Source organism: Micromesistius poutassou, assembly GCF_964030765.1.
Source record: "Micromesistius poutassou genome assembly, chromosome: 1".
NCBI lineage: Eukaryota > Metazoa > Chordata > Actinopteri > Gadiformes > Gadidae > Micromesistius > Micromesistius poutassou.
In genome coordinates this window covers 9,228,087-9,251,501 of record NC_140271.1, presented here as the reverse complement: position 1 = coordinate 9,251,501, position 23,415 = coordinate 9,228,087, and the positions used below count along the sequence as shown (strand labels likewise).

General features: G+C 46.5%; 1 protein-coding gene across 1 annotated transcript; it reads left to right on the top strand.

Annotated features, from left to right (window-relative positions):
- Positions 1-3,515: 3,515 nt before the first annotated feature.
- Positions 3,516-23,134, top strand: LOC311382956 (beta-1,4 N-acetylgalactosaminyltransferase 2-like; the record flags this gene model as incomplete). Its single annotated transcript, XM_084488549.1, has 11 exons — positions 3,516-3,637; positions 13,830-13,973; positions 15,488-15,594; positions 15,808-15,845; positions 16,495-16,561; positions 19,356-19,457; positions 19,659-19,745; positions 19,870-20,051; positions 20,246-20,389; positions 20,497-20,722; positions 22,935-23,134. The coding sequence occupies 11 exons, from the start codon at positions 3,516-3,518 to the stop codon at positions 23,132-23,134; spliced, it is 1,419 nt and encodes a 472-aa protein (XP_084344675.1).
- Between the last annotated feature and the right edge of the window lie 281 nt (positions 23,135-23,415).

Below are 23,415 nucleotides of genomic sequence, written 5' to 3'. Positions count from 1 at the left end.
ATTAGACGTCTAATCGACGTTGGTCATGGAGGTCGAAACGACGTCGATTTGAGGGGCTGATATGAAAGTTTTTCTGACGTCGGTCTTTCGACCGACGTCGTTTCGACGTCTCATAGACGACATCAATCCACGTCGTCTCGACGTTGTATAGACGACATTTCAACCTACATGAAATTTACTTTTAAGCCAATACACTAAATACCCACTTTATTATGAAAAAAAAATAGTATTAAGCTACATTTCAGTTACCTTGTAGTGTGCCCCAATTTACGGTTTTCAGTATAGCTACCCACTGAACCTATAACACGCAGTTCTTGTGCTGCATGTAGATAATTAAACATTTCTCAATCAGTTGTAAACATATTTACCTCAAACCGTGTGGTCAACAAGTCCAATAGACGTCGAGTCGCAACGTGACTTTATTTCGACCCTTTGCCGACATGTAGCCTATAGAGCATTTGGTCATATCAAAAGGACAGCAATATTTGGCTACATCTATAATATTTTGTTTAATTATGCATACTCTTATCAATCAAGCATGAATACATGTCCTATTAATCTTCAACAAAAGACAGATTTCAGGGTATAAAGTGCACTGCATCAAAAACATTTTATTTATACCCAAGTAGGCCTACATCTTCTTTAAACAACAAAATGAAAACTTATTGGGACCAAAATCCCATCCCCCCAGTCCTTGCAGGTGCATGTTTCAGGTGTAAACTCATGGCTGGTTCGATTTCTGTATCTGTGGCCTCGGGATTCCATCTCGTCACAGCAGCTGGAAAGAAAACACCCGTACAAGGTTTTGTGAGAGTGAGAAGTTTGACTGGCCAAAATACACCAAGTGTTTGGCTCAGTGGACGAAGACAGTCTCACCATCCAGCGCCCCAGCCTCAAGGGCTAACTGGTGGCTACATCAAGTCCATTTAGCTTAGCTACATCGGAAGCTATCACCCCTCTCGCTATCAATAATGAGAAGAATGGGTCCTAAAATTGACCAATAGTTCACAGGACTAATGCACGGGGAAAGGGCTTTGCCACCCGTGTTTTATTTTCAATAACACACAGATACCGTTAGCCCTGAAACGGGACGCTGCTGCTCCCCAGCTGGGAGGCAGCAGCGTCCCGTTTCAGGGCTAAGCTAACGTTAGCCTGCTAGCTTCCCGCTCCCAGTTTGTATGTAACGTTACAAATACGAAAACCCGCTATCCATGAGAATACGCCATGTAGCCTCAAATTCAACAGTTAGGCATGCAAATAACAAAAGGGTAATGTCTCTACAAATACAGTTGCATTTTAAATTGCAGTGTCTTTTCGAAACTCACCTGCAACTCCCGCATGCTGCTGAGTGCCGAACTTGACGGCGAACTGATATCACCTGCGCATGCGTTGGAGGGATTACGTGTTGGTGCGCAAGGAAAAATAGTTCCTCAATGGAACTTGAGTAAATGGAATGCTGGAATAAAACATTTTAGAACCTATATTGGCCATATACATGATAGCATATTGCGTTTGGAATAATAACACTTCAATAATACTATTAATGTGTAAACATTACCGTTCACACTAATGTTACAAAGTTACATCGTTGTTAAGTTAAATAGCGATATAAACAGTGTTTATTCAGTTACACAACTGTCAAACAAGCTTTCCTCGAAATCACCATTTCCGTAGCGGCATATATGTTTTCATGTCGGCAAATGGTCGAAATAAAGTCACGTTGTGACCCGGCGTATTTTAGACTTGTTGAATGCATAAATGTTTGCTGGGAGTGTTTATTCGGTTACACCACTCTAAAATAAGTCTTCCTTGAAATCACCATTAATCTAATGATTATGTTTTCATGTCGAAATGAAGTCACGTCGTGACTCGACGTCGACTGGACTTGTTCGCTTCGACGCAGGTCGAGAAAATGTTTGCTGGGGTGTCTCTCTCACACACACACACACACACACACACACACACACACACACACACACACACACACACACACACACACACACACACACACACACAGCGACAGAAAATGTAGGCCTATGTTTAGTAGGCCTACATTAGTTAAAATAAAACAACCCTCAAAATAGTCATGCATAAAATTATCCTGGCGCCGTGCCTGGTGATAGGCTACAAGGAAATAAAGGCATGCGAACTTGAAACCCTCTAAGTTCTGTTTAGTTCTGACAGTTTTTTATCGGATAAAAAAAACCCTGCTGTGAATAACTTTTAGATTCCAAACGCAGTGCACGTGAACGGTCGCTGTCGGTAACACGCGTGAGCGAATGAGCGTGAGCATCATCACTGGCGAGCCGTCTCGTTATCACCAGGACCATGAACGCACGTTTAACTACGTTTTTCTCAAAACCAGCCAAAATTGTATAGCCTACCCGCCCAACGCTCATTTGTCCAGCCTAACGTGATTAAAAGTAGTCCAATCCGCCCATTCTGGCAACACTGCTAGGACGTCCTCACGCTCGCCTCAACGTAAGTTAAACTGAAAATATACGAAGCCGGGTATACACATACACATATTCAAAATACACATACTGTACCCCTGAAATCTCAAATAAATACGTTATAATACAGTATCAAAATATGCTCCCCGTATTCTTACAGTGTACATGAAGCGAGTAGTGGTGTAAAACAACATGATTCTGTAGTGGGAGCATCGTTTGATAGCAATTGGTCGACAGATCAAATACGCTACCAAACACATTTGGTATCTATCTCTTACCAGAATCATGCTACCCAATCAAAAAGTGCTACAAGTCTTATGTGTTAAGGTGTGTGTAACCCTCGATTTCAGGGGTAGGCCTACATTATGTAAGGGATTTACAGCACCGCGGATCAATAGTGTAGGTAGGTAGACTAGGTAGTAGACCTACAATTTGATAGGTAGCATAAATTTGCAGAACACCTGTATGAAATTAAACTGTGATTCTGAAAAAAGTATCAATTATATCGAAATGTCTTTCATATTATTGAAGATACAAGTATGTCGATTTGTTAAATGTTTAAATGAAGGTTAACGGTTACAATTTTTTAAAAAGTTTCAAAGTCGTAAATAGTTGAAGTGTCAGAGAATGGGCGGACGGATTCGCCGTCCTCCCATTGACTTCCATTGTAAAAAAAATACCATTTTAAAAGTTGAATATCTTAAAAAGTTTAAAATAAAATAAAAAAACTGAAAGCGCGTGATTCTCTATGTGAATTCTTTTGGAAACAGGGTCCCAAAGTTTGACGAGAATAATAAAGAAAAAAAGAAAGAAAGAATAAAATCTAAGAGGAGCAATAGTTGAGCACTGCACGCAGCACATTTTTTTCAAAATTGGGGACTTATTTCCTTAACAGTGATATAATTTAATATATTACTATGTTGGTAATCTATGTTGAACCATGCTGCCATGTAGGAGATCTTTTTGATTGTGTGTGGTGATGGCTGGTCTAACCTGTGCACACGTCAACCTAATTCCTTCATTTATTTTGGGGTTAATCAGTGTCTTTCTCTGTGTCTCCAGATGCCCTCATTTGGCAAAACATGTTTGCTTCTGCTGCTGTCTCTTGTTATCTTCAGTGGGATGAGCTACCTCTGGCTCTCCCCATATGATATGGACACGATTGAAGCCCCAATGAAAAAGTGGTAAGGCTCAAAGTTGATTTGAATACAAGTAGGGGAGAGTGGGGTGAGTAGTGGCATGACAGTAATGTCTCCAAATGAAATATGTATGTATATTTCAGGATGTGGTGCATCCCTGGCAACAATAACTATGGATCTGAAATAAACTGTTTAAGAAATATAGCTTTCAGAAAAAAGTGGTCTCGTGGCACAACTTGCCCCCGGTGCGGGGTAAGTTGTGCCTTTGGAGAGAATACGTTGGGGTAAATTGTGCCATTGATATATATCTCATAAACTGTAATGCTATATAAAAGCAAGACAAATCCATTAGAAAATTACTAATTTAAGGTTTATTTAAAGTAAATATAGGGTTCCAACCAGGATAATGCTGAACATCCTTTCTTCTACACCAAGAAGAAGACAAGAACAAAAGAACAAAATGAGAAAGAAAACAAGAACAAAATGAAATTCAAAATCAGGCCTTAATTGACTGAAAACCACAGATCCAGCCTACTACTTAACATTCCCCTTGTCGATGCTGCAGGAGAATATGAACTTCTCCGCCCTTCTGGCTGTACCACCAAGTTTTTTTGGTGTTGGTAGTTTTCGGAGCACATCACCTCTAGGGATTGTCTTTAAATGTGAAGATGGGCTTTCCATCCACAGACCTCTTACAACTTTGCCTTAGAAATGTTGCACTGATGTCGGCATCTTCAACCTTAGCCAATCCAACGTAATTATAGGTTGTAGTTTTATCTGCAAAGCTCACAATGAAAAAGTCACTGGCAGACAGATCTTTGACCTGTGGCATTGGTTGGCTCCTTGTGTGATGGTACAGGCAGGTCAGCAGCAGCACTGGTGGAGGACTCTTCTGGGTTTGGCCTGTCTGTTACCATTGATGGGGCATAATCTTCATCTGGGAAGATATCCCTGTTCAACGGAAATATGCCCGTTGCTCTGAAACCTGATGTGATGTGTGTGGGTGTCATTGCAGGCATAAATGCTTGCTTAACAAGTTCTGCAACCTCGTAAATCAATACGGTTGGACCAGGATGTGTGCGCATCCAACCATCCGTCGCTCTGTTGTAGTAGGTTTTCAAAAGGTTGGCAAAACTCACCCCAACCCTACCATTTTGCAAAACTAGCATGATTCAGCAGTTTAGGTATAACATTGTGCTAACTGTATAGACTCATAGCACTAAAACATGTGTCAAATGTTTTCAAACTTGTCTATAATTGTTCAGACGCAACAATCAAAAAACCTTGATCATAGAAATTTTAATTTGAAAGGCAAAAAAACGTTTTTTGAGCTTAAATGTGTAAACCTCTCATTCCATGTGTCTCCCTTCTTTGCAGGATGAGTCCAATAGATGGCTCTTCAAAAATAACCAATTTTTTCTATGGTTTTCTAGAAACAAGGGGTGGCACTACTTCCCCACTGGCACAACTTACCCCACTCTCCCCTACGTAGTTGCTGCTTAAAGGTCTCATTCCACCGAATACTCCTCCTTTTGAAATACGATAGGTCACTCGGAGTTAGATATGCATGCTGAACGTGAAAACGTTCTCCTACCTCGATTGCCTGCATTAGCAAATGTAAGAAAATAGACGCACAAACGAGCGGATTCGAAAAGCCTCACCAACTGACGTCAGTTGGTATTCATGGCCTCGCACAACCTTGGCTTGCGACGGCCCACGGGAAGACAGCATTGAGTTTGTGCCTGTGCTATTTGTGGCTATAACAAGACACAACATTGCGTCTCTTTACCAAGAAACAAGAGTTGGGGAACAAATGGTTGGATTGGACATTACCACTATTTCAACATTTACGCGGCTCTGGCACAACGATTGAATACAGAAAGAAGAGCCGCCTCGGGGCACCACGGCGGCCGGAGCTGAGCTCCCGGGCGCGGTGCACGGCAGCCGGTCCCCGCGGTCGCAGTCTCCCGGCGGCCATGCCCCGGCCGAGCTCGCGGACTCCGGCGGTGCACTCCTGCAGGCACGGCGATTGAATATAGAAAGAAGAGCCACGACTGCGGCTCGACCGTGACAGAAGAGCCGCGACTGCGAGCCCGCGGGTTAGGAGTGCACCGCCGGAGTCCGGGAGCTCCATCGTATGTCCGGGAGCTCCGCCGTGCATCGCTGTTGCGGTCCCCCGGCGGCTGTGCCCCAGCCGAGCTCCCGGACTCCGGCGGTGCACTCCCGCAGGCACGGCGATTGGATACAGAAAGAAAAGCTGCCTCGGGGCACCGCGGCTGTTGTATTTATTATGTTTGATTTAGGGGGCAGGAATAATGCAGTTCAAGACAAGAGTAACGTTCAACAACTTTACTTCACTGTCCACTCATGCTTACAACGCATTCACAAAACGCCCCAAACTACCTGCACTACCTAGTAGCGTCAGTACTGCACAGTGAGTGCGCATACCATGTAATACACATACATAACAATTTCCCCCTCCCTTCAAAACACAGAACCCAATTATAAAACAAACTAAATTATTAGTAGAAAGCCCTCAAAGCCTATGCATGAAACTCAGTGACATAGTCTTTCAAATAAGCGGGGACGTCCCCTGTCCCCGCCCTGTGGGCCCACCACCTGCAGGGAGACCCGCTGGGGTCGGGTGCGCTGCCACATGGGTGGCAGTGAAAGGCAGGGGTCCCGACGGACCAGACCCGAGCGGCAGAAGCTGGCTCTGGGGACGTGGAACGTCACCTCACTGTGGGGAAAGGAAGCGGAGCTTGTGAGGGAGGTGGAGCGCTACCAGTTAGATCTGGTGGGGCTCACCTCCACGCACAGTCTCAGCTCTGGTACCGTACTCCTGGATAGGGGTTGGACTCTATTCTTCTCTGGAGTTGCCCAGGGCGTGAGGCGCCGGGCGGGTGTGGGGATACTCATAAATCCCCGGCTGAGCGCCGCGGTGTTGGAGTTTACCCCGGTGGACGAGAGGGTCGCCTCCCTACGCCTAAGGGTGGTGGGGGGGAAAACTCTGACTGTTGTTTGTGCGTATGCACCGAACAGCAGTTCAGAGTACTCGGCCTTCTTGGAGACCCTGAATGGAGTCCTGTATGGGGCTCCGGTAGGGGACTCTGTAGTTCTGCTGGGAGACTTCAACGCCCATGTGGGCAACGATGGAGACACCTGGAGAGGCGTGGTGGGGAGGAACGACCTCCCTGATCTAAACCCGAGTGGTCGTTTGTTACTGGACTTCTGTGCTAGCCATGGATTGTCCATAACGAACACCATGTTCGAACATAAGGGTGCTCATAAGTGTACCTGGTACCAGAGTACCCTAGGCCGAAGATCGATGATCGATTTCGTGATCGTGTCAGCTGATCTGAGGCCTTATGTTTTGGACACTCGGGTGAAGAGAGGGGCGGAACTGTCAACCGACCACCATCTGGTGGTGAGTTGGATCAGGGAATGGGGGAAGAGTCTGGACAGACCTGGTAAGCCCTAACGGGTAGTGCGGGTGAATTGGGAACGTCTGGAGGAGGCTCCCGTCCTAGAGATCTTCAACTCACACCTCCGGCGGAGCTTTTCTAGCATCCCTATGGAGGTTGGGGGCATTGAGCCAGAGTGGGCGGTGTTCAAAGCCTCCATTGCTGAAGCTGCGGTGGTGAGCTGTGGCCTCAGGGTCTTAGGTTCCTCAAGGGGCGGTAACCCTCGGACACCGTGGTGGACACCGGTGGCCAGGGAAGCCGTCCGACTGAAGAAGGAGGCCTTCCGGGGTATGTTATCCCAGAGGACTCCTGACGCAGTTGCAGGGTACCGGCGGGCTCGAAGGGCTGCAGCCGCTGCCGTGTCGGAGGCTAAGCAGCGGGTGTGGGAGAAGTTCGGAGAGGACATGGAGAAGGACTTTCGGTCGGCACCAAAGTGTTTCTGGAAGACCATCCGACACCTCAGAAGGGGGAAACGGGGAAACATCCAAGCTGTGTACTGTAAGGGTGGGACTCTGTTGACCTCGACTGAGGAGGTAGTCGAACGTTGGAAGGAACACTTTGAGGAACTCCTGAATCCGACTAACACGTCCTCTATGATGGAGGCAGAGCTCGAGGTTGATGGTGGTTCATTGTCAATTTCCCTGGTGGAAGTCACTGAGGTAGTTAAACATCTCCGCAGTGGCAAAGCCCCAGGGATTGATGAGATCCAGCCAGAAATGCTAAAAGCTCTGGGTGTTGAGGGGCTGTCTTGGCTGACACGCCTATTCAACATTGCGTGGGAGTCTGGTACAGTGCCAAAGGAGTGGCAAACCGGGGTGGTGGTTCCCCTGTTCAAAAAGGGGGACCGGAGAGTGTGTGCCAATTACCGGGGTATCACACTTCTCAGCCTCCCTGGGAAAGTCTACTCTAAGGTGCTGGAAAGGAGGGTTCGGCCGATTGTCGAACCTCAGATTGAAGAGGAACAATGCGGTTTCCGCCCTGGACGTGGAACTACGGATCAGCTCTTCACTCTCGCAAGGATCCTGGAGGGGGCCTGGGAGTATGCCCATCCGGTCTACATGTGTTTTGTGGATTTGGAGAAGGCATATGACCGGGTCCCCCGGGAGAAACTGTGGGAGGTGCTGCGGGAGTACGGGGTAAGGGGTTCACTCCTCAGGGCCATCCAATCTCTGTACTCCCAAAGCGAGAGCTGTGTCCGCGTTCTCGGCAGCCAGTCAGTTCCGTTCCCGGTGGGTGTTGGCCTCCGCCAGGGCTGCGCCTTGTCACCAATCCTGTTTGTGATATTCATGGACAGGATATCGAGGCGTAGTCGTGGTGGGGAGGGGTTGCAGTTCGGTGATCTGAGGATCGCATCACTGCTCTTTGCAGATGATGTGGTCCTGATGGCATCATCGGCCTGTGACCTTCAGCACTCACTGGATCGGCTGGCGGCCGAGTGTGAAGCGGCTGGGATGAGGATCAGCACCACTAAATCTGAGGCCATGACTCTTAGCAGGAAACCGGTGGATTGCCCTCTCTGGGTAGGAAATGAGTCCTTAGCCCAAGTGAAGGAGTTTAAGTACCTCGGGGTCTTGTTCGCGAGTGAGGGTACGATGGAGTGTGAGATTGGCCGGAGAATCGGAGCAGCGGGGGCGGTATTGCGTTCGCTTTACCGCACTGTTGTGACGAAAAGAGAGCGGAGCCGCAAGGCAAAGCTCTCGATCTACCGGTCGATCTTCGTTCCTACCCTCACCTATGGTCATGAGGGGTGGGTGATGACCGAAAGGACGAGATCGCGGATACAAGCGGCCGAGATGAGTTTTCTCAGGAGGGTGGCTGGCTTCTCCCTTAGGGATAGGGTGAGAAGTTCAGTCATCCGGGAGGAACTCGGATTAGAGCCGCTGCTCCTTTGCTTAGAAAGGAGTCAGTTGAGGTGGTTCGGGCATCTGGTAAGGATGCCCACTGGACGCCTCCCTTGGGAGGTGTTCCAGGCACGACCAGTGGGGAGGAGACCCCGGGGAAGACCCAGGACTAGGTGGAGAGATTATATCTCAACACTGGCCTGGGAACGCCTCGGGATCCCCCCGTCAGAGCTGGTCAATGTGGCCCGGGAAAGGGAAGTCTGGGGCCCCCTGCTTGAGCTGCTGCCCCCGCGACCCGACCCCGGATAAGCGGACGACGATGAGGATGAGGATGAGGTCCCCTGTCCCGTATTGGCCGGTCCTCCCCGACCACTGGCGGTGGCCTTCCCAGAACAGCTAGGGGGGTCACCCTGAGGTGGGCCCAGAGCATGGTCGAGCACTGGATCTGGCTGGAAGTCAGGAGGCACCAGATCAGGAGCTCGTTGAGGGTGCAGCCGAGGTGCAGGTGGCCATAGTGGCCCTCCCTTTGGGGGAGGGATTGGTGGCAGTGGGGCCACCAGTGGAGAAGCAGCTGGCTGTGGAAGGGTCCCCACTCCTTCACCCGGATTAGGCACTCTCCTCAGTCGCTTTGCATGCCAGCGAGATCCGTCACTCAGCATGAACGTGGCTGGACCCAGCTGGCGTCCGACCTGGAGGGGCTGAGACCAGTATGATGCCATCTTATTGCCATGATGAGGCCTACGGGCCCGGACCCAGTCGCCCACCCGGAGAGCAGCACCCTTGACTCTGTGTTTCTGGTTGAAATACTGCTGCATTTGGTGCTGGTGTCTGGTTACGGAAGCTTTAGCCTGTGCCTGGGGGCTGCCTTTAGTAGGTGTTGTCGTGCTTTGTGCCCTGAGTCTGTCCAGCAGCAGTTGCATTTCTCGACCCAGCATCAGGAGCGCTGGAGAGGCCCCGGTTGTGCTGTGCTGGCTGGCCCTGTAGTGCATCAGGGTTTGGTTGAGTGCTGTCTGGAACGTACACCCCTGAGCCATGTGTGCTCAGATGCCGTTCTTAAGGCTCTGGTTGAACCTCTCCACGCCACTGTTAGCCTGGGGGTTGGAATATGCCGTGCGAATGTGCTTTATCCCCCTCCCCCCGAGAAACCTGGAGAAATCTGCGGAGACAAACTGGGGCCCATTATTGGTAGTGATGGTGCGAGGCATGCCCCAGCATGCAAAGAGGCCCTCCAAGATGTCCGTGATCACCTGCGTTGTGATGGTCCCAGCCGGAATCATTTCGGGCCATTTTGAGTGGAGGTCATACAGCACTACCAGGAAGCGCTGATGGTGGGGAATTCCACAGCCGTGGATCTCCCCACAGATGTCGAGCTGAAGTTGTTCCCATGGGCGGGATGGCCATGGTACTGGTTGCAGAGGGGTTGGCACTGGAGGTCCGGTTTTCCCGCTGAGAAGGCATGGCGCACAGTCCCTGACGAGTGCTTCTATGTCGCGGTCAATGCCCGGCCACCAGACAAGGTCTCTGCACCTCTGCTTGAGCTTTACGATGCCAAGGTGCCGTAACTCCTCCAAAGACACGGCTGGCTGAAGAGGCGTGTGTAGCATCTGGATGAGTTTGAGTTCTGTGTCGACACCCGGTGAGGCGATTGGAGTGGGGCCGTCGATAGACCGTGAGAGTAGGTCGGCGACCACGTTGTCCCTGCCAGGAGTAAACTTTGGCTCGTAGTCAAACTGCCTCAGGTGTTCACCCCATCTATGCAGGCGCAGGGGTTTGTGGCCTGAACCCGAAGCCGTCAGCAATCAGGTCAGGGCCTGATAGTCCGTTCTGAGGACGTAATGTCGTCCATAGAGGTAGAGGTGCCACCGCTCGGAAGCCCAGACACAGGCGAATGCCTCGTGCTCACCAACAGAGTAGCGCTGTTCTGTAGGTGTCAAGGCCCTGGAGGCAAAGGCTACAGGCCTCTCTACCCCGTCCTGTACCTGCGACAGGACCGCTCCAATTGCACAGGCCGAGGCGTCACAGGTGACCATGGTCTGGCAGTCCGGGCTGAAGTGGGCCAAAATGGGGGGTGTCGTGAGCTGGTCTTTCAGCGTTTGCACTGGTGGTCAGCGAGTAGTGAGGCAAGAACTGGAGGTAGTAGGCTGTCATGCCTAAGAACGAGGCCACCTGGGAGGGTGAGGTCGGCTCTGGGATCTTGTGAATGGCGTCAACGTTCGACTGCAGAGGGGCAATACCCCTGGCCGAGAGACCAAAACCCACAAAGTCGATGGCCGGCGCGGCGAAGCGGCATTTCTCCCCATTCAGTGTCAGGTTGTTCTCCAGGAGGGCCTGGGCCATCGCCTGGAGGTGCTTGTCGAGGTCCGGAGCATGGACAACAATGTCGTCGAGGAACACAGCCACCCCAGGGATGCCTGCCAGGATGGTGCTCATCACCTTCTGAAAGCAGCTAGGGGCGGAGCTTAAGCCAAACGGCATCCATGTGTATCAAAACACACCGGCGTGCGTCACGAAGGCTGTGAGGTCCCTGCTGGCTGGGTGAAGTGGCACCTGTAGATAGCCCTGGCGCAGGTCGAGCTTGGTGAACACTGTCGAGCCATAGAAGAGCGCGGTGAGCTCCTCGGAGGTAGGTAACGGGTACCTGTCCGGAATCACTGCCTTATTCGCCAGGCGGAGGTCAACGCAGATCCGTATCCCCCCTGATTTCTTCTTTGCGATGACCAAGTTCGAGATCCAGGGGGCGGCATTGACCTGCTCGATAACCCCCATTTCCAGGAGAGAGCCGAGCTCACAGGTGACATCATCCCTCAGGGCCAGGGGAATCCGGCGCAGGGGCTGGATGACGGATGACACATCGGGATTCACCAGAGGTCTGTGTGTGAAGGCTGTGAGACAGCCCACTCCGTCAAACAGAGCCGGCCACTTTTGCTGCCAGGTGGAGTCGACGTGGTGAATAGCAGAGCCGACGCCGTCCCTGAGTATGAACCCCAGGCCCGTAAACAGGTCCAGACCCATAAGGTTGGCCCCCTTTCTGGCAATGTGAAAAGGGAATGACAACAGGTGCTTGGAACCGTAGTGGACAGGGACATGGAGCACACCCAGGATTTCTATCCTGGAGCTGTCATAGCCACATAGGGGAGTAGCAGGCTGTTCCAATGGCAGGTGGGAGAAGAACCTGTAGTAAGTGCTGGAGTTAAGGAGAGATGCAGCCGCACCTGTATCCATCAATAGAGGAAGAGTCACCTCAGCTAGCTGCACAGTGCATGTTTTGAAAGCCACCTGCCCAGCAGTCACATTTCTGATCTCTGTGTGATTATTGTGGCATTATTACGGCACATTTTGGCAAAGTGATTTTGTCTCAAACAATTTCTGCATTTTTGTCCCCTGCGATGCAGGGCAGTGTTGGTCTCTAGCATGGTGTGATCTTGAACCGCAGTTCCCGCAGACCTCGGAGGTGCGCCTGTTGCTCTGCCTCTGTGCGACTGGCACTGGGAAACTCGCCTCCGAGCAGCATGGTCTGTCGTCTGTGGAGTGAGCGCCATAGTGCGCATGCTGGAGCTGATGAGTAGGCGTGTCCGCGATGGGTCGCGCATCCGCGAGCACAGTGGTACACTCCATAGCTGTCTCCGCCTGCAGTGCTATGTCTACAGTTCTACCCAAAGTCAAATTGTCCGATTCGAGCAACAGTCTCTCTCTCGTCTTCTCACACAGTATTCCCTTGATGAACTGATCTCAAATTAACTGTTCCTGCAGTGCCCCATAGTCACACAGGCGGGCCATGTCTCTCAGGTTAGCCACGTAGTTACGAACGGACTCACCAGGTCTTTGTAGCCGCCTCCTGAGCTTGTAGCATCTGAGTAGAATCCTCTGTTGACCGGTGAAGTGATCCGTTAAAAGAGCTACTGTCTCCTCATAAGTTGCAGGCAGACCCAGGGTGCGAAAGATCCTTTGTCCCCCCACACCGAGACAATGGCGAAGTATTGCCATCTTCCTCTTGTCAGGTACATCATCACAGCCCGACGCGTCCAGATAGACCGCAAAACTTTCCACCCAATTCGCCCACGGAATTCCGGGTACGGGTCTCCGGGGCACGGCAAGAAAAGGAGCGGGCGGGGGTATACTAAAGTCAGCCATTCTCGTCGCCAATATTGTGTTTGAATTAGAGGGCAGGAATAATGCAGTTCGAGACGAGAGTAACGTTCAACAACTTTAGTTCACTGTCCACTTATGCTTACAACACATTCACGAAACGCCCCAAACTACCTGCACTACCTAGTAGCGTCAGTACTGCGCAGTGAGTGCGCATACCATGTAATGCACATACATAACAGTATTGTATTCAATCCCCGTGCCTGCGGGAGTGCACCGCCGGAGTCCGTGCACCGTCCCCCGGACGCGGTGCCCTGAGGCAGCTCTTCTCTCTGTATTCAATCAACCAGAAACCCACAAGGAGCCCAGTGGTTCTCCTTCTCCCCCTCTCTCTCATTCTCCCTCTCTCTCTTTCTGTCTCTCTCTCATTCTCCCTTTCGCTGTGTGTCTCTCTCTGTAAATTGAATTGATATTATTACTGTGACGGACAGTGCTGTTAGCCAATCAGAGGCGGTCATTTGCATTTCATGAATAAGAGCCAAAATCGGGTCATTCTTCCCCGCCCACCTCCACTACCACACTAGAACAGTGTGAAACAGGAGCACCATTTTTCATTATTTCATTATCATTATTTTCACCAAAACCGACTCACAGGGCATTTATTGCTACTAGTGACCACCGCAAAATTAATGAAAAAACGGTGGAACGAGACCTTAAATGATGATATTGTTTTCATCAAATGTTATGCTTATGTTTTAACTGTAATGTTTATTTATTCTCGACGGCAGTTGCATACATGAAAAACACGCTATAAATAAAGTGTATTATTATTGATATTACCTGTAGGTCCTCGACCACTGGTCTAGCGAAGCCCCCGGCTTCCTGCAATTGCTCGACAAAGTCACATGTTCTGGTCAAGAGCATTCCTATTGCCAACCGAGCAGACACTCAGAAACGACGGGCAGAGGAGTACAAGAAGCACCAGGCTAGGTATGCACGGCCACCAGTACCAGGAACACAGGATGGATCAAAGTGATGGCGGGGAGGCGAGACACTGATAGAATTTATTAATTCATCAATAAATCAATGTCTAAATGATTAATGTGTTAAACAATCAAATTGAAGTTGTAAGTTGATAGTTAAAATAGTTGGACGGTTTGCTGGGACCCCAGGTTAATTGTTGACATCATCTCGGTCGATATTTAAATTGGCCATGACTTTTGTTCAACTGACCCCCTCTTTTTGGATGAGTCTTCCGAAATTGGTTGATTGGCGATCCAGTGTTTAGCAGCTCCCATTAGCTGTATCTTTGATTTTGCAGTTAGGATGTAAAAGTTTCCCTGGCTGTGAATAACAAATCACAGGGAATCTGATATTTTCAATTCTAGCCACTCGGGTCACTGTTAATGTGGTCCTAAATCAGATAGTTTGGACTTGGAGTTCACAGTGGAATCTGATGTTGGCCCCATTTAAATAATTATGTGAACTACCAAACAAAGAAAATCGGATCTGAGCAATAAACCTGAAATCAGCACTAACGTTTACAGTGTGAATGAAGCCTTAGAAACTGGGGAGCAGAGTTAGAATTCTGAGTGATGATATTAGTGTGATGATACTGACGCCATATTTAGACGCCACTGCGCATGCTCACGCACTTCAAGACTGAGAGGCAAGCATTTAGATTTCTTGAATGGTTAATGTCCTTGTCATAAGCACTGTGGTGAATTGCATTGCTTTGACCAAACGGATTCAATGGATTGTCTCAGAGGGGAAAAAGTTGAGTTGGTGTTGAGCTGATGCTGTGTTCATATGAACAGGAACTATTTTTTAACAATCCAATCCGTTAAAGAACACCCCCTCGTAGACTTCCCCTTGTGACTCATTGAAGTGTTGCTGTGCAATCAGCCAGCCATTATCTTGGCACAGAATTCTAACTGTGTGCCCCAGTCTAGTCTGTGAGCAGTGTGTTGATGTGTAAACACAGTCAAATCTTGTGGGTTATTTTGTTTGTGGGCACTATTGGAGGAAGCTACCTAGCCATTGTATCTTCACTTTCTTGTGTCATCAAAAGCAAAGATACAGCTATATGACAGACTAAACACTCATTTAGAATGTAGTGGATGATGCAACGGATGTAGCACGCTGTGCTTGTGTGCCAATTTGTTTCATATCTAGCAACCCCGATCATCTGAGAGTAGTTAATCATCACACAGGCCAAAAAAAAAAAAAACCTTCAGTCCCGAATGGAAATTGAAATGGGAGAACATTCTGACGTCAGCATTATTATCGGAGAAGCCAGTATTTTGACTTTGTATGTTTCCTGAATGTTTGATGTCATATCATGGTCATTTTATGATTTAGTACAGTAACTGTCACAAAGTGTACATTTTTTATTCAGTTTGAATATTGGGAAATTGACATTGGTTGATTATTTGTTAATTGGCATATTTCTTTTGTATTGGTCAATTGATTTGTGGATTTTAATTATTTTTCTATCTGTCCAGAACAAGCTCCATTTTGAACACACTCCTATTTGCTCCGTCCAACTCTCCACTGCAGTATCCCATTCAGGGTTTCACAGTACGCCCCTTGGTCCCCACTCTCATTCCAGGTACAGTACGTTGCACTTTGGTGGTTCAATAAAATCATCCTGATAATGCTCTTTAGTCCAGAGTAGTTCAGTTGCCGTGCAAGTGAACTGCACAGATGAACATATACAGTGAAAATGGGCCCAATAAGCTTTTCCTCAGCATCCTTTCAGTCTTTAGTCATTTTATGTTCAATGTATTCCTCCAGAAATAGTTTCATCCCAGGTTTGTTTCAGGTTTAGCGTTGCACTCAGCTCAAAGAAGCAGCTACAAGGTTGGTAGTAAAACTCTGGGTATCAAAACTCTGGATACAAGGGACAATTCTGGATGTATTAGAGCTACAGGTTACAGTTCCCTGTTACAGCCTATGTCTAATCAGCATAGACACAGGCCCCCTAACATAATAATTAGTTTTTCATCAAGCAATAGTTTAAATGTTTGAAATGTCCTTTTTATCCCGTTAATGACATGGCTATGGGTGTGTCTTTATCAGGGTTTTTCAAGTGGGTTGTTGGGGACTTCTGGGTTTCTTGGCAGCACTCTTTGATTGGGAACCAAGTTATTTCATGCCTATAGGGTTAATCAACAGTAGTCTTCAACACTAACTATAGCATACTCATGAATATTACATTCCATCTCTGCCAAGCCACACTTTCCCAGCTACATGCCACTTACTTCTATGCATCTCACTTTTAATATTGTGTGATGAATCATTCTTTTTCTAAACAATGCAGATAATTTCCAATATATTTTTGTTATACTTTAATAATTTGGTTCCACGCTGCTGCTTCATGTTCTACATTTCACTTCCTGCCTTCCATCTGATGATTTCATGAAGTAAAAATATTCAAATCACTTTTCATTTACGCACAGCTAGGTACTCACTCACTCACTCTAAACACACCTCTCCCTGTGTTTTATAGGTATCACTAAATGTCACCAAAGGTGTGCTCCATCTAGGGAGCCCAAGTAAAGCGGAAAGTGTCGAAGGTGATCCTAGACCCCATCATAGTTTACATTTGCCGCTTTTCCACCGACAGTATCAGCTCGACTCGACTCGACTCGGTTTGGTCGCGTTTCCATCTAAAAAAGTACCTCTTCAATGTGGGCGGGTCATAGAAAAGAACCTCTCCAACATGGGCGGGTCGTCATTAGGTTTTAATCACGGGAGACGCGATTCCCGGGAAATCTGAATCTGATCAAGGCTATTTCCTGATTCCCGGGTATGGAAGCCCATTCCCGCCAGTAAAAAAAAAAAAAAAGATGAAAACTCTTCCTTGATAAAAAAATGAAATCCCCATTGTATTATGAGATATTATGAGATAAAAAGTCGAAATTATGAGATAAAAAGTCGAAATTATGAGATGAAAAGTCGAAATTATTAGATAAAAAGTCAAAATTATGAGATAAAAAGTCATAATGAGATAAAAAGTCAAAATTATGAGATAAAATGTCATAATAATGAGATAAAATTTCGAAATTATGAAATAAAAAGTCGAAATTATGAGATAAAATGTCATAATAATGAGATAAAAAGTCAAAATTATGAGATAAAAAGTCATAATAATGAGATAAAAAGTAAAGTGTGCATGCGCTCCAGTAGCACTGTTTTCAAAGGTCCCTTCATTGTCACCATCATCGCTGGCATCCCCAACCATGCTTAAATTAACTAAACAAATGAGATCTCTGTTCGTGTAGCTTTGACTACACGAACAGAGATCTAATTTGTTTAGTTGTAACGGTGTACTTATTGAAAGACTTTAACAAAAGTAACCATAGCTGTAATTCTTAAAGGTCCCATGGCATGCTATTTTATGGATGCTTTGATATAGGTGTTAGTGGGCCCCTAATACAGTACTTGAAGACGTTCAAGAAATTCTGCCTTGGTGCAGAATTACAGCCACTACGAGCCAGTCCCACTATGAGCTCTCCACAAACGTGCCGTTTTTAGAGGCGGGTCAAGGTGGGGGGGGGGGGGTGTGTGGCCCTGAACAGCTTGTGGCCACGGTACCATGCGCTAGTGTTTACAGTGGAACACTGAACACTCCGGGTGCTCCGGCGGGAGTCCTGGAGCTCTATATCTATATAATATCATTATATTTAGATATCTATATAATATAATATATATTATCATGGTCAAAAGCTGTTTGCGCCTCCGGATGATATTATGAATCTCAAACGACTGCGTCGGGTTCTCAAACGCCTCTGGTTCTTCCACTTCCACGTCAATATTAAGTACAACTGTGAAATGGAGGAGAAAGGGATTGTTGCCCGGGGTTGTCTGCGTCGGGTTGGTTGAGAAGGAATTGGGAACCGCGACATGGAGGAGAAAAGGATTGTTGCCCAGGATTGTCTGTCAGAGCCCCGCTAAACGCTGCCCGTTGCCCAGGGTTGTCTCCCGCTGGAGCCCCAAATGGGAGCTTTATGCAAGCTTGCGTTATTGTGTTGCGTGTTATGCGCCATAACACCAACAGCAGAACGGTTATCCAAATAACAAAGAACACTTGCATTACAGTGTGTGTATTCACACACACACACACACACATGTGGCGCTCGCACAGTCCTAGCTCATTGTCTCATTGGCGGGCCAAATTCTCTGGGCGGGCCAAGCAGAGAAAGGGGAGGTAACCTGGTCCCGTATGACGTCATACGGGACCGGAAGCCAAATCAAAGCGTTTCAGCGATCCTTTTTTCAAAGATGGAGCAAGATACCTACTTCTCGGTTTACACCTAACACAATTTTTAGCTACTGGGGGACCATAGGGAGGCTAGGGGAACTCAACTTAATGTTAGAAAACCTCAAAGTGAAATTTTCATGCCATGGGACCTTTAACTTATTCAGGATTGCTTGTCTTTTGCATGGTTCGGGATGCCATTATTTTGACTTTATCTCATAATTTCGACTTTTTATCTCATAATTTCGACTTTTTATCTCATAATTTCGACTTTTTATCTTGTAATTTCGACTTTTTATCTCATTATTTCGACTTTTTATCTCATAATTTCGCATTTTATCTCATTATTATGACTTTTTTATCTCATAATTTTGACTTCCATAATTATGACTTACAATGGGGATTTTATTTTTTTATCAAGGAAGAGTTTTCATCTTTTTTTTTTTTTTTACTGGCGGGAATGGGCTTCCATACCCGGGAAAGGTTACGATGGGAAATAAAATAAAATAAAAAGCGCAATGACTGCGCGTCTATTGTTGTCATACGGTAACGTTGATGGAGGCGAAACTCGAGCCCTGAGAAAGGAACGACACTAAAACGAAACAGCGAAACGCTGATCCTCCGGAGCCGGTCCGTGGACTCCAACCACGCCGGACACACACAACCACTCCCGACACACACAACCACGCACAGCCTAACTCTAGCCCCGGGAAAGGAGCGACACACACGGCGAAACGCTGATCAGTGTCCCCCTCGGGAGCAGGTTCGTGGACTCCAACCACGCCGGACACAACTTAACTTTGAGTGATTATTCCCATTTACAGCCGCTGGCCAATCAGTTACCAGCAGCCTGTTTACGTCACACAAAAGTACCTACTCCGCTCGCTTGGAACCTCGACGGAGGTAGTACTAAAAAAAAAGTACCCGGTACTAGATACCAGGTACTTTTTTTGCCAATGGAAACACAAAAAAGGCGTGGCGAGTCGAGTCGAGTCGAGCTGGTACTGGCGGTGGAAAAGCGGCAAATTATTGTTTCAATGTAGGCTACTACTAAACTACTAAACTACCACTTTAGTAGGCTACTACTAAACTACGTCAATGGGATTGACGATTGCTGATCTTGGAGACGCTGAACTTAGAGGAACTCAACAAACTTCTGGCGAATGTGACCTACACCTGCACTGTGTACCACATACACACCGGAGACCTGGGTACTCTAAGACCTTTTTCAATTGATGTATAGGTTGGGTGATGTCATTGAAAGATACGTACTGAACAGATGCTCAGGTTTAAAAAAATATTTTCTCTCAATATTTTTCATATTGCACTCAAAGCCTTCCAATATTACTGTGGATTATGTTATGTGTGTCAAATCTTATTTAGGCTGGATGTTTTTTCAATTTGTTTTTCAGTTCACTTCTCGTTTGAGCATCATGAAGCTGTTTTCCCCATTGTTATTCGGCGACCAACCGTACCTGTGCTTTTCGACATGGGATTAAGTATAACAACAAAAGTGTTTCCTTATAAATCTTAAATTTTTATCATGAACCATGAACCCTTACCTTCTTCCTCTCGCTATCCCCTGCCCCCCCTTCCTTTCCTCACACACGCAATCTTTCAAAGACATTAGCGACCAAGTGACAGTCACCACCAAGACCTTTATGCGCTACAAAGAGTTGAAGGTGCTCATAAAAAGCTTAAGACAATTCTACAAAGACATGGTGCTCATCGTGGCCGATGACAGCTTTACTACAGAAAAGATCACAGAGGAAAATGTTCTGCAATTCATCATGCCTGGGGGACAGGTAGGCATATATTGGAACCATGTGTATGCGTGCACACACAACAGAATATGTATTTCCTGTGTTGTCTAGCATAATGTATTAAAAGAGGGACCTCTAGAGGAAAATGCAACTCATTGAAAATAATCAACGAAAACAATTCAAGTAAATAGTGACATTCTTACAGTAAGTTAATGTCAAATCTTTCCCTTCCACAGGGCTGGTTTGCTGGCAGAACCCTGGCTGTCTCTCAAGTCACCACCAAGTACTTTCTTTGGGTGGATGACGACTTTCTATTCACTGAGAAAACAAAGATAGAGGATCTGGTGGAGGTGATGGAGGCAACACCAGAGTTGGATGTGGTGAGAATCATATTACTCATTGATCAAATAAAAATTATTACTATTATTACAGGACGATTAAAGAATGCGTAGGTGTGAGGTTATAATGTCTCATTATCTTTTTTTAGGTTGGGGGTTCAGTGGGTGGAAACGAGTTCTACTTCTCCATCGACTATGAGGAAGGAGATGGAGTCACTGGAGGCTGTATGCAAAGGTCCAAAATAAAGATCCAATCACTACCAAATTACCCACAATGCTCCATGGTTGATGGGGTGGTTAACTTCTTCCTGGCTCGTACCGATGCTGTGAATCGAGTGAGATTTGACCCCAAGCTGAAGAGAGTGGCACATTCAGGTATTTACCCGGCCATATCTACATGCAGTGGGTTGTGTACATGCATCCACAATGTATGGGAATGAGAAACCTAAAGCAAAAAAGGCGGGGTTCATGGGATTTTGGGGCCCACAGTAATGTCGAAATGTCAATGTCAAAAACCGTTTCAGAGAGCAGAACCGAGCAAAGACAGAGTAGGACCGGAAGGCTTATTGAGTGTGTATTGTGCGGAACTTCAAGGATAGAGGAGGACCGTGAAAACTCAAGTCTTAATGGGAAGAGTAAGGCCCTGTCCCATTTCTCCCCCCTTAAAACTTCCACTTGGTTTGGAGTGCCCTCAACAGTAAATATTCCACTTCGTTTTAAGCCTGCATCGGACCTCACTACATTTTGAGGGTTGATTATAAGGGCAAAATAGCACTCCCCCTTGCTCCCTACAGTAATGGGACACCCTACCCCTACACGAGAACGGGCAAAATATAGGGTTAGGGCAAAAATCTAGGGTTAGGGGAGGTATTGGGACGGGGCCTAAGTCCAAGTCATGACAGAGAGGAAGCACAAGCACAGTCCTGTCTATGTAATACGACCAGAGAGAGGCCCAGGAAAGACTGCAGTCCTGCATAAGAACATGTTACTGCCCTGCAACCTCCTACCCTTGGAGATTTTTTAACGGAGAAGAGGAAGCCAAACACAGGGGAGGGGATTAAAAGGCAGCCAAAGCAGAAGGCGAGAGACCCTGACAGCAGTTCAGACAATGAAAGTAACCGGAGATTCGTCACCACACGACCAGCAGAGCCTTTCGAACAGGTCAGAAGCCAGTTGAGAGTGGAAGCCGAAGAATTTCACAAGCAGCTGACAGGGAACTGGAGCAAGGCGGCGAGAAAGATGTGTGTTCAAATGAGGGTGATGGAAGCAGGATAGAACAGGAGATGGAGTATTGAGAAACAACAGGGGCAGAGCAAGAGGGGTCTTCGAATCGAGCGGATGAGATGAATGCTGAGGGGCTTTCGTCATCCGATGAAGCAGGGGAGAGGGACCCTGAGCCACAGTCATCTCCCATAAAAAATATATACTTTTCGACAATCAAGAAATCCACCCAAGGCATACCCAAAGCATACAACACTGTAGGTCAACCTTCAGTAACACACGTCTTAGAATTAGGGACACAAGTTCATAGTCACATGTTGAGTTTATTGTTATGACAGTTTAACAAGAAATAAGAGTTCATAGCATTTTAGGCAATAGTAGAAATATAATTGAGAAATTGATTGATACATTGATTAATGGCTGTTAATGAGTAGAGTACCAGAAACTAGACCAAAAATATCAATGTTAGCGTGTTTCAATGCACGTAACATGTTTCACTGACCGCTGTGTTTCTGTGTTTCCAGAGAAAGACAAGAATTTATATAACTATTGCACACCTACGCACTCTTGGACATAAATTTGTGTCCAACAGTTTAGTGGTAAAGAGCTATCCTTAGGTCTTTAGTCTTTAATTGCTAGCTACCAATTGAGCTGTTATAGAGAGAGCTATGCCACTCCTGGCTGTAAAAGGAGAGGCTACACGACATGACAAGCAACTGGCAGCAGCGGTGATCCACCCGAATCTCTTCACATTTTTGTAATATAGGGGTAATTTCAATTCAGAATGCAAATATCTTGCCTAAGATACACATTTCTTTCCTTTAGTTATCACATAAATTGGACAGCAGCTTGGGTTGGCAGCTATTGTGGCATGGGCAGAACTTTTATAAATATTGTCATTTAAATATAATGCCTTATAATGCCTATAATGCCTAATGAAAAGTGTCTTTTCATCCACCGTCAGAAAAACACTATGGCACAATGAAAACTACAAGTGCGAGGAATTGGGTAGATATCCATTTTGTAGATTATAATAGTGGCTTTAAAAGACATCAGTCACACACTGGTAATAGGTTTGGGTTTTAATTAAATCTAGCTTTCTGGTACAGGTGTCAGCTGCTCTTCTGCCCATCACTTCTTTATCAATATTCCACCCATTACTGATCTTCCTCTTCTTTATTAAAAATAACATTGAAATGTACTGCATAGACCTGGATTCCTTATTATCAACTCAGCTTTTGTCTTAATAATTGTTAGTCCTCCGTTATATGCTCACAAAAGAACACCAGAAGTTTTAATGAAACACCAGAAGCGCTCCTGCTACTTTCTTTCTCTTTAACGTCCAATTTCTTTTTTTTTAATCTAGAATTCTTCATGGATGGTCTCGGCCAGTTGATGGTTGCTTCGTGTGGCCATGTTTCCATTGGCCATCAGCCGAGAGGGGTCAATACTGAATATAATCGGTTCAGGCACACAGGACAGGCTGATGTGCAGTATAAACTACAGCTACACTACTTCAAAAACCATCTAAAATGTATCAACTACGATTGGAAGAATCCTGAATGATCCTTAACTTTTTGGAGCCACATTTAAACATGCACTAAGTACGTTTTCCCATAAGCAACCTCTTTTGGCTTGAGTGGTTGCTACAGTAACATCTATATCATTTACAGACAACCTTTAATTATTTCAGAGGACAAAATATTCCACTAGTTCATACATTTAATGCAACAAATACCTGCTGTAGAAAAGTGACTGTGTGGGTTTAAATCTGTATTATGTAGCCTTGTTTCATTAATGCATTTCTTTTGTTGAAATGCCCGGTTTTGGGAAAAGTACACATTCCT